Genomic DNA, 12,738 nt, shown 5'->3' with positions numbered 1-12,738 from the left:
TATCAAGACGTAAACTTTTTTTGCACATTAGTATGATATGTAGATATCTTATCATAAATATAAATATTCTAACTAATCTTATTAGTCTATAAAGACAAAACTTCATATGTTAATATCACAATATTATCAACAAAGAAAAATTAATTAAGAAATAAAATACCGCTTTCAATGATAAATATTTGATCCACTCAAAAGTCATTCAATCGGTAAATCAAGATCAATTCTTTCATCAGACAATAATTTAGACAAAAAAAACAACATACATGAGACAATTGAGTAAACCACTGCTTAGAATATACCAACCACAGGTTATTATAAGATCTATAATAAAAAAAAGTTGTGTTGCTTTTGTTTTCAAAATGAATGAATCATGGAAATGGCTCTAAAATTTATAGTCCAAGACTGTAATTTGTCTACCTTTCATTTATGTATGTAAAGGACATGTTTCTTGTGAATATCTGTCCATACTGATTTATTCGATTGTACATTTTGATCCAATGGGCATAAAAGAGTCACATTTGTTTTATAAAAGAGTCACATTTGTTTTTTCACGTCGACCACGGGTATATTGTATCATATGAAAAAATGATGTGATCCTTTACGGTCACTAGATCAAACATTGAGGTAATACTGGGGGTAGGGTCGAAGTAACCATACCCCGTTCATACTTCTCCATCCCATAATTCTTCAACTGATCTGTATTGTCCTTTTGGGAATATAAACCCTTGACCTGTGAATGCTTTTGCCTGTGAGATCTTTCCAATCTTGCAAGTTTCTTCATCTGTTAATTCCCAGTCGAAAATTTGAAGATTCTGTCTCATTCTCTCGCTGTTGAAGCTCTTCACTAGAGGGACTGCTCCCTGTTCATATACCCATCTCAATGCCACCTGAAATTTTATGTATTCTATTAGTTCAAATTTAATTCCGATCCAACCGAGTCAAGCTGTTCATGAGCAACTTGATCAAGTACTTTTCGGCTGATATCAAGCTTTGATCTCCCCTGTCCGAACATGATAAATTACTCCTGAATGTCTTATTATCTTTTGAATGATAATCAAATGATCATATTACTTTTTCATTCAATCATAAATTACATACCCTGATATTCAATATTCAAAAGTTCTAAGGGATTCTTTTTAAGAGAAAAATTAGTACTCGAGCCCAAATAACCTGAGAACTACTCGAATTCAAGGTGGATAAGAACTACTTGATCGAGGCATGGTAACATTTTTCAGATTCGAGTCAAGCTCGATTATAGTCCTGCAGTAACTGAGACAATCCTGGCATGTACTTAAAACATTAGAGATACATGGTTTTGAGCTGTAAATAAATAAAACTTATATTTTCAAGATTAATTACACACAAAATTCGAATGAGTATTTCACCTGAGTCTTGGTTTTGTTCTTAGCAGCTGCAATTTCTTCGAGAATTGGACTCTGCATCACTGCATGTGATCCCCATAAAGCTCCATTTGCCCCAAGAGGAGACCATGCACACACATGAATCCTCTTCTCCTTGCAAAACTCCAACATCTTGCTTTGCTGCCATGCTATACTCATTTCGACCTGAGGCACAATTTAATATATCTTTGGATCTCAAATAAATTCGAATTTTGCGAAGTTCTCTGAAAACTCATACAATTTATACATTTACCTGGTTGACTGCTGGTGGGATCGTTGCATTTCGCAGCAGTTTCGAGAGTTTTTCGCAGCTGAAATTGCTTACGCCAATGGATTTGGCTAAACCCAATCTAGAGCACTCCTCCATGGCCTCCCAAACCTCCTTTATATCGAAATAAAGCATGTCTTCTTCACTCAGTTTAAAAACATCAGCAGTTTGCTTTGTCCTTATCGGCCAGTGTATCAGATACAGATCCACATAATCTTGCCCCAGCTTACTACATAAAATAAACATTCATAAGTTTATTTCTTGTTCCATGTGTGATAACAAGTTTTGATTAATTTTTGCTACGGATTAACATACGACATTGAAATTTAGGATGATTTAGAACGTATCGTAGATATAACAGATGCAATACTTGTTGTTCAAAATATATGGACGAAACAGAACAGATAGCTATGTGTAAAACCAACAAATCAATGTAGTTATTCAAAACAGTAGTACAATAAATCAAACCGAGGCCTGTAGCTTGTACAGTTTACTTAAAACAGATTCGCCCCCTCCGGTATGTGCTCCGAGGATTCAGCGGACGTCTGTTTCCCAGGATACAACGGGCAAACCAGCAGAGTTGTACTGTAGCAGAACGCAGAAGTATAGTGAGGAGAAAGTGGATTTTCGGTAGGTTTTCTAGGTTAGGCACATCCCCTATTTATACTTGTTAATACCATCCATACGAAAGGCCAAAAGTTGCCTTAAAGATGACTTAAAATGGTAGATGAATCACTAACAGTTGGGCAACAGTCAGACCATGCGAAAGATCTCAAGGGCATGTGAAAGGTCTCAACTGCGATTTTTGCCTTGATCGGTCCGACATTCGACGCACCCAGGTCGCGCTCGTACACGCTTGCACACAAGTCAAGCTTTTTTCCACTGCATGCACCCCTGCGCCTGTGTGCGAGAGAGAGCCTCTTGACCAATCATTGTTATACCTCACTAAAGTGTAACAAAATATAAACTTATCTATATCACTTCATTTTTCTAATGTGGGATAAACCCACTTTTCAAATTTCCATTCATACACATGGAAAGCCTATAAGCCTAAAAACCCATATTTTTAATCAAACAATACTTGCTCAATGAAATGATGTTTTCAAAGATGAAACAAAGTTCAAGAAAATGCGGTAGAGATCATGGTTCGCCGGGACGAATGATGCCGCGGAGACTGCTGTTCCAGCGGAAAGGCCAGGCTATTGTCGCAGAGTTTTTAAAAATGAAATTAGAAATAATTAGATAATTCAGAATTTTTTGGATAAATTTTAAATGGAAAAAAATAGGAAAGAGGTTGAAAAACATTAAAAAAAACAAGTTCCGCCATGGCCCGCAAAATCACCGTTCAGTTCCACGACAGCCGCTGTAGTTAAACATTTCTGAGCTGCGACCTTAAATTTCTCCGCCGCCATGAAAGAACATGCAAGAAAGGAAACAAGTACCGGAGTGTTTTCTCGAGGGCCGGCACCACAAGATCACGGTGAGTATCTGTAATAAACAGCTTCGAGGTTATGAAAATCTCCTTCCGATCCTTAACCAGGCCGCATTCGATCGCCGCGGCCACCGCTCTGCCGACGGCTTCCTCTGATCCATACATGGCAGCCGTGTCGAAGTGGCGGTACCCGGCAGCGACTGCTTCCAAGAGGATGGTTGTTAGCTGATCAGTCGGTGGCATCGGATGCGCCGCGGTTCCTAAGCCTAGGCCTGGCATTTTATGGCCGGAATTCAAGATTACTTCCGGAACTGCGCACTCTGTTTTCTCCATGAAATTCATCTTAGAAATTATGAACTTGCCGAGCTAATTGAGGTCGATACAAATAGGCTGAATAGCACTAACAAATTTAGAAAATATCGTATGGACAATGAACTCATCGTAACGAACGAGCGGAGATTACAAGAAAAAAAAGGTTCTTTGTTAAAAGGATTTTTAAAAAACCTCGAATGTTATATTTTTCTTGGCAATTTTGATAATCGTCAAATTTAAATTTTAATATCGTAAATTTGTCTTTATTTAACAATTTCACTTTGTTTTATTAGGAAGTCTACGTAATTTGGACACGAATAAGTCTCTTATGAGATGGTTTCACGAATCTTTATCTGTGATACGGTCAACCCTACCGATATTCACAATTAAAAAATAATATTCTTAGCATAAAAAGTAATACTTTTTTATGCATGACTAAAATAAGATATCTGTCTCACAAAATACGACCCGTGAGACCGTCTCACACAAGTTCTTGCTAAATAATAAATAAGACTGAAATTTGATAATATATAATATTAAAATTAAAAAAATAAAAATATTAAATAAATATTAAATTAAACGAACAGTCACTCTTAACATTAAAAGTTATTTAACATCATAAGCTTAAAATAATATAATTTTTAAATAACTATTCAAATTAATTATGAAAAAATCATATAAGAAGTTTTTTAAGTTTTTAATATATAAAATTGTTTAATACCATTTTTTTTTGTCTATGTCTATCACATGCAAAAATATAGGATCGAACATTTGCCATTTTAGTAAAAATTATAGTTAGTGATAATGATATGATTCAAATATTTTAAATCATATAACATCACAAACACCACGTTTTCATTGTTGAGAATTATTACATCACAACAGTATTTATATAGCAAAAAATGTTACGCAAAATGGAGAGGACGCGCGTTTTCATTTTCCCAAGATAGTGTATATTCATCCGAAAATATCACAAAGTTTTCTAAGTTTATCAATCAAATTTCTTTAAAAATAATGTAGTTTTATATGTAAATAATAAATTACTTCTGTTTTATAAAAATAACATTAATTAATTTACAAATTTTGTATCCAAATTGATCTAGGAATTTAGAGCACTTTTCGAAAGGGCTTGCTGCAATAAATTATGTCATACTCCGATGGACCATGCAAATAGCAGACCGATTGAATATCAATTGACATATTTGGCAAAAAAAAAATAGCATATATTCCCATTTTTTGATAGTTATGCATGACATGTCTATAAATATAATGTCACAATACCCCGATTTAATAGTTGGTTGAGAATAAGGAACCTTTATTAAATTGTTTCTTTTTTTTTTTGGTCTACTGAGTTCAACAAACATGCAAAGGTTGAAGTTTTGCAAGAAACTGGGATGCTCAAATAAATGTCATCAATGTGATTTCGTAAAAGTTAAAACCATATATATAGTTTTGATATGATACATATCTATCTTACACACTTATGTGAGCAGCGACATTCAATAGATAAATGTCAACTCATTGGTACTCACATAAAAATACACGNAGAAAATCAATAATTTGTTATAAAAGTAGCATCTAATAATAATAATAGAGTACTTCAAATATTTTAAATTATGTGACTGTCTAAGCACCTAGAGATGTCAATTTTCCTAACGAATTCTTGCCTTGCGGAGAAAACCCGAAACGAGGACGGAGATCTCCGATTTTTTCAGGTTTATAATATAATATTATTATTTTTTAAAAATATTATTAATATTTTATTATTAATATTAATATATCATTAATAATAGATAATATTAAGTTTTAGTTCGAGAAAATCCCCAAACCCACATTCGTCTTGTCTCATTAAGTTTTTTGAAACGGAGATGGAAATGGGGATTTGATCCCCATACTTTCGCCGAACCCAAAAAAACGGGATCAAGACGGGTATTGCCGTGGGGATGGAATTCGAACACGGAGAAGGGATATACCCCGCACCACCCCATTATCATCCTTTAAGCATTACATTTTGGACGGTTCGAAGATAGGAAATTTAATACTCCCCATTAATTATTCAAAATTATATTTCAAAATTTATGTTACGAATAATTTGAAATTCAATACGCTATCGAGCACATGTGTTTAATTAAGGCCGCAACTATAATTTGAACGGACGGAATTTCGAGACGTGCCATCGAAGTTGACAATTAAAACTAATTTTTGCAGCGAAAAGCATCATAATTATTTTTCAAAAAAGATATAAATTATAAACTCTTCTCTTTCAAATATTTGTAATCCACATCATCAATCAAATATTTCTCTATTAAAATATCTCATATTTCACAATCAAATATCACACCAACCAAATATTTATGGGTCTCATTGTTATTTTAATTAATATTTTATTTTCATTTAAATAAAATCATTTCATCATTTTAATTACTTTCATCTATTATTTAGTATTATATATTTATTGAAATATAAAATTAGAAAGTTTATAACGATTATTTTTGAATAACTAATTTGTAAAAAAATAATTTCTTCGATATTTGGAGAGTTCAAAAGATCCCTAAAAAATTATTGGAACTATTATTCATTCCAAAAATTTTTTGTGAGATAAATATGTATGTAGGATGTGTAAAATATGAATTTTAATTTCTTAAAAACTTATACTAAAATTTGAACGTTACCCAACGTTCAAAACCCAACGTTCTTAATTGATCAGAGAAAAGAACGTTGTGCAAATTCTATACAAATTAAGAAGAGTGGGTCGAGCTATATAAATTATGAAATCTATACAAATTATATATATCATTTATGAAATCATTTACCCACGATAAAAATAGTAGAAAAAAATAAAAAATAATAATAAGAAGAGTGGGTCGAGGTCTTCACTAAAAAAAATAATAATAACAAGAGTGGGGTCGAGCTCTTTACACACCAACACCTCGACCCACCTGGGTCGAGACTCGAAATCCAAGCTTTGTACGCGCGCGTCTCAAGACAACTTGAAACTCATGCTAGCTTGAAGGAAAAAAAAATTGTAATATCCGGTAATTTGTAACCGGATATTGTTGTGACACACAAATCAATGGTGTGCAGTTGTGAATATTTAGTTGGAGATGATATTTGGATGACATAGATTGGATTATATCCATCATTGTTGATGCCCTAAATATTATTAAAATTAAACTGACTGTTGGTACAACTATTTACTAGGGGAAACCTAGGAACTCTAGCTTAGGAGATAAATCATAAAATATTTAAGGTCAAATTTTATTCAAGAAACAGTTATAATCATTGTGTATTATAACATTAATCACCTCATCAAAAAGTGCGGGTTAGATATGTCAAATACATATTATATTAAAAAAATTAAAATCCTAGTTTGGATTTGATTAAATTTATTTTTTTAGAAATTAAAGAATGAAAATAAACGGGATGGGATAAACCCATGTGGATGGGCCTTCCACCGTTTGTAATCATCATTTAAATATTTCTAATTTTTTTTTATTTTGGCGTTCAAAACTTATGAACCATGATGTGGATGTTCTTAGTAAGAGTATCTCATATTGAATAAAAAACAAAAAATGAGGTAGTACATATGTCACGTATACATTATATTGAAAAAAAATAGTTGTTTTGGCATATATGTGACAATTGATGGATCTAGTTACTACGAGTTTAACAAATACTGCTTTGATTCTATGTTGATATTATTGATGGATCGGATCGTTAGAGATTCATTTCGGAATGACAACAAGTTTCGAGCTCATAAGGTTATTTTCAATAACATAATTATAAGATTACACATATATCCAAGTGGGAAATTGTTTGGTCAATTTTAATATATGAGATTATATGTAAATAACTTTATGTTTTTAGTTTTCTATTAAATTATGCCCAAATTTAAAGTGATCAGTTAAAGATTTGGCTATTGGATTTTAATGTATATGATAGATTGTGAGTTTCTAATGTGTAGAGACAAAATTTTATTTATGTTTTTATGATGAGTTAAAACAGAAATAACAGAAGATAATGATATATATTATCTATATATTGGTTATTGTATTTGGATCTCATGTGATCATGTTTCATATTCTCTACCTTCATTATAAAATACAGATCTGATAGGAAACTGAATGCTTCCCTCAAGAAAGAACGTGTAGATCTGGAAAATCAACCACATACTCTAAAAGATTAAAAATTATGGCTTCATGTACGCTTTCGTTACAGTTTACGATTTAGTTCTTTATGATTAATTAACATGATAGATTCTGGGTTTATATGGATTTTCCTCAATATAAATAACTTACATATGAAACTTTGGCTTAAATTTGTTCTCAAACATCATATTTAATTGAAAATGAAATGGATTAGTAATTTTGTAGCAAATTCGTCGTTGATTTACATAAATCTGAAAATTTTATTTCTATAGATAAAAACCGTCTCATCGACTCGAGATGTATTCCAATTATTTGGGATTTAAGTATTTTTTTAGGAAGGCAATTTTAAGCAATTTGAATGTTAACTATGCTGGAGAAATTGTTTATATCCATTTCATTATCGCTTTTGGCTAAGCACAATTAACTAGTCATTTATATATTGACCAAAACTAACATAATTTAATACGAATTGTGACATTTTGTTTTCTTAAACGACATTATTAATAACATTGTAGAACCGAGCGCGTACCTTTTTATCAAAATTTATGATTATCGATAATAATGTAACTTAAATATTTTAAATCAACAACTCCATAATCATGTTTGAATGGACGATTATTACACACATTTTTCATCGAAAATTGGAATAATAATCCAGGCTGGTAGGGGATCTTTTCACGGACCCTCAAATAATGAATGAATAGAAATATGGAATTGACATAATTCAGTATTACAACTTAGGAAACATTCTCTCTTATTCTTTGGCTGCTTCGATTAATGAAACATTACATTATTTAATTTGCTTGAATCTCTGTATAATCATTAATCAGTAGTTTCCATTTCCTCTTAATGACCAACAAATTATGCACATGACTCGAAGTAAGGGACACATGCATGCATGATTGACCTTCGTGTGCGTTTATATAAAATTAGGTTTTTTTTTACACGAAATATTTTCGCATCAAAAGTTTAAAGATTATACTAAAATTAAGAACTTCATACACACAAAAGAACCCAATATTATAATAACGAGTTGGTATATTGTGAGACGGTTTTACGTGTTTATATCCATGAGACATGTCAACTCGATCCATACATATCATGAAAAGTAATACATTTTAATGAGTTGGTCCAGGATGGAGATCTCTATGATACAGTCTCGCAAGAATTTTTGTGTGTTCTTCGTTGATAGTTGACTTTTTGTATATTTACTAAAAAAAAAGAAATTTTCAAAACTTTATANACGGGGTGCATAAGAATATATCATAAACAACTGATACTGGGTGGGTTTTCTTAAACAACGATGTACTAAGGATTGGAATCAATGCCATTAATAATAATTTATAAATTTAGGACAATAATTACCATTAAATAATAAAAATTATCTATAAAAAAATTATAAACGGCAGTTACAAACTTGACATCAATAAGTAATTAAATGAAAAGATTAGACAATATGTAGCAAATCAAAGGAGAAAAAAATATGGCTGGAAAATATGATTTTTGAAATTTTCAACTTTGAATAGAGAGTGAGTCTCATATGAGATAGTCTCACGGATCCTAATATGTTAGACGGGTCAACTCTACCAATATTCACAATAAAAAGTAATATTCTTAGCATAAAAAGTAATATTTTTTCATGGATAACCCAAATAAAGATCTGTCTCATAAAATATGACTCGTGAGACCGTCTCACACAAGTTTTTGCCTTGAAAATAGAAGAGGTATTATTTCGGAATAAAAAAGTAATTTTCATTTATCACATGCATAATTTTCTTATATAAAAATTTCATAATTGAGAATAATAATAATAATAATAATAATAATAATAATAATAATAATAATAATAATATATTCGTCATTTTTTTAAGGGAAATGCTTTTTTACCTAAAATAAATAAATAAATTTATACATCTATTTGGTAGCTCAAAATGTTTTAGGCACATACGCTAAACAAAGTGCATAAATATTTGTATGAACAATATTGTTATTTAAATTGGTTGCCTCATGGGGATAGAAATTCAAAATTCTTTTCATGCTTGTGCCTCAACCAGAAGGGTGAAGAATCTTATTAATGGGCTGCTATCGGTGCATGGTGACTGGTGTTCTGATAAGGGGGGATGGCCGAGATTGTGGTGGACTATTTCTCTAATTTATTTACATCGGGCGACCCAAGGATCCAAGATATGAATCCGGTGCTCAAATGTGTTCAACCGAAGGTTAATGGGCCGATGAACTCAGTATTATGTTCTCCGTTTTCGGCTGAAGAAGTTAAGAAAGCTTTGTTTGATATGTATCCGGAGAAAGCTCCAGGACCGAATGGTATGTCTTCATTCTTTTTCCAGAAATATTGGCAGGTGGTAGGCCCGGAGGTTTCAGAGGCTGTGTTGAGGGTACTGAATGATGGAGCCCCGCTTCATGAGTGGAATGAGACTATAATCACTCTCATTTCAAAAATTAAAAATCGTATGCTTATGAAGGACTTCCGACCTATTAGCTTATAAAATCGTCTCCCGAGCCTTGACTAATCATTTTCGAAAGATTTTGGTAATGGCAGTAGATGAGTTCCAGAGCGCATTTGTCTCGGGCAGACTGATAATAGATAACATCTTACTGGGTTATGAGGCTCTACACTGGATACGGAGCAGGAAAAAGGAGAGCAAGGGATACGTGGCATTAAAGCTAGATATGAGCAAGGCGTACGATAGAGTGGAATGGGGCTTCCTAGAACAAATTATGGGTAAGCTCGGATTTGATCCTATATGGGTTGAGAAGGTGATGCGATGTGTTCGTTCTGTCAAATACTCGATTGCAATCAATGCCGGTATTATAGGCGACGATATGTTGGTCCATACGAGATTTTTGATCGAATTGGGGATCTTGCTTATCGGTTAGCATTGCCACCAGATTTATCTGTCATTCATGATTTATTTCATGTGTCTATGTTGAGAAAGTAGGAACCAGGCCCATCACATGTACTTGCACCTGATGAGGTTGTACTTGATCCTTCTCTTTCCTATGTTGAACAACATATTTGCATTATGGATCGTAAGGAGAAAGTGTTACGTAATAAATCGATTCAGCTAGTTCGAGTGCAATGGACACGACATGGTGTAGAGGAGTCAACGTGGGAATTGGAAAGCAAGATGCAAGAATCATATCCGCACTTATTTGATTCTGTTCCACCTGCTCCATTATATTCAATGTATAGTGATCCATTTACTGATTTTAGTTTTGATATGTACTATAACTGATGACATATATGTTTGCCAATGTTATGTATATAGATATGTTTGAGATTTCGAGGACGAAATCTTTTAAGTTGGGGAGAAATGTGAGACCCCGAAAATAAATAATAGGTCAACAACGTTTAAAATAGTTTTGATGACATTTTGTAAATAAATTGAAAAATATTCAATTTATTTTGATGACATTTTTGTAAATAAATTGAAAAATAATGAATTAATTTTAAGGACAAAATGGTAATTATATTATGATTTTTAGCATAATTGTCTGAATATTAGCCCAAATGATTTGATATTTGAATATAACGTAGAAAGCTCAAATATATAGAAGTTTCTTGCTTTGAGTTTTGAAAATTTTGATCGTTTGACTGGTCCAAAGAGATATACTGGTGTTAAAATATTAAATATTATATATTATTATTATATTAATATAATATAATATTAAAAAAAAGATATAAATATGCAAATTACGTTGAATTGAACGATTCAATTCAACAGAGAGCATACGGTAAGACGAGAGAGAGAATAGAATTTTCTTTTCGATATTGCGACTTATCGGGTTATTCAATCAACGAACCGACTTCAGTTCTGAAATCGTTGACACGAGGTCTTCGATTTGATGTATAAATTTTATATTTTTGGTGATGTTTGAAATTCGTCGATTTTTGGAATAAATCCGATAAATTTTTAAATCATATAGAAATTGAAAATTGTTGAATAGTGTATGATTTTAACGAAAAAGAGATGATTATAGTGATGTTATTTTGAATTATTCTCAATTTATTATAATGTGAGAATTTTATTCGTTAGATTGAGATTGAAGAATTGTTTGTCAGTTGTTATTAATTCGGATTATATATGCGGTAGAATAACCGACAAAAAACTAAGTTTTGAAGTCGGAATGGAATTATGTTATGATTTTGATTTGATATGAATATTTCAAAGTTTCAAAAGATATTTGAAACTTTTATTATTAAATTTGAATGAAATTATTGATTACAATGAATATGTTATTGATGTAGATAGATTATTATACTGATATCTTCAAGCTACATCGACTGAAACGAAGAATTGAGGTATGTTGCGACCGAATAACATACGACAGGTTTCTATATCATATGATATATGTTTGATTGATTTGATTGAAAATACATGTATATATGTCTTATTTGTTAAGTTGATGTGGCATACATGACATGCACGTTGAGTTATGATCCTTGGATACCCTAATATGATTTGATTTGATTATGGGGTTTGTGAACACAATGTTATGTTTGGTATTACATGACCCTTAAAGCATAGTTATTTGTGGCCCCGATGATCGATTGAGATTTGAGATTTGATGACGCTTTGTCGACGTTATCATATGAGTATCCCTGATTGAGGTCGGTGTGCCAGCTCAAGCATTGATTTGATTGCGATTCGATTGATTCTGACATGTGCTTAGTGGATGGGCATTTGACCTGATACCTCCACGACATACATGCATTGCATATCATATATCATTGTTTAGATATCTGTGGTATATATTGTGTTTGTTTCAGACTGAACTTTGCTCACCCCAGAGGGGGGCTGTTGTTGTTTTTGTATGTTGACAATGACAGGTACTTCAGGTTATCAGAAACCGGATATGGTACTTGTGGAGGGAGTCATAGTTGATTTGATGTTTCGTGGTATTTTTCAGTATATATGTATATGTATCTATATACCAGAGCATATCCCAAGGATATGAGTTGTTTGTATATGGTTGGTTTTGATTTAGTGTGGGCATATTTTATGATGTGAGATGAAATACTATTTTTAGTATTCAAAGAATATATTTTGGGCTCATTGTAAAGAAAATTTAAACCTGTTTTTCGCTGTAATTAATTAACCCTAATCAAATTGCATTGTAATAACGATTAGGAGTTAAGAACCTCACATATTTGATTAT

The 12,738-nt window shown here is 32.1% G+C and overlaps 1 protein-coding gene across 1 annotated transcript; it reads right to left on the bottom strand.

Moving 5' to 3' along the window:
- Positions 1-290: 290 nt before the first annotated feature.
- LOC140964862 (protein REDOX 2-like) lies at positions 291-3,607 on the bottom strand. The gene is made up of 4 exons (XM_073424825.1): positions 3,111-3,607; positions 1,654-1,897; positions 1,386-1,565; positions 291-887 (listed from the first exon to the last, which is right to left on the bottom strand). The coding sequence occupies exons 1-4, from the start codon at positions 3,440-3,442 to the stop codon at positions 663-665; spliced, it is 981 nt and encodes a 326-aa protein (XP_073280926.1). The 5' UTR covers positions 3,443-3,607; the 3' UTR covers positions 291-662.
- Between the last annotated feature and the right edge of the window lie 9,131 nt (positions 3,608-12,738).

Source organism: Primulina huaijiensis, chromosome 18 (genome assembly GCF_012295235.1).
Source record: "Primulina huaijiensis isolate GDHJ02 chromosome 18, ASM1229523v2, whole genome shotgun sequence".
Taxonomy (NCBI): Eukaryota; Viridiplantae; Streptophyta; class Magnoliopsida; order Lamiales; family Gesneriaceae; genus Primulina; species Primulina huaijiensis.
This window is presented reverse-complemented; position numbering and strand designations above follow the sequence as displayed.

Bases quoted from the DNA above. Each gene is read 5' to 3' on its own strand.
- LOC140964862 (XM_073424825.1), bottom strand. From the start codon at position 3,442: ATGAATTTCATGGAGAAAACAGAGTGCGCAGTTCCGGAAGTAATCTTG. The intron at 1,566-1,653 runs GTAAATGTATAA...ATTGTGCCTCAG, and splicing joins TCCCACCAGCAGTCAACCAG to GTCGAAATGAGTATAGCATG. The intron at 888-1,385 runs GTGAAATACTCA...ATAAAATTTCAG, and splicing joins AGAACAAAACCAAGACTCAG to GTGGCATTGAGATGGGTATA.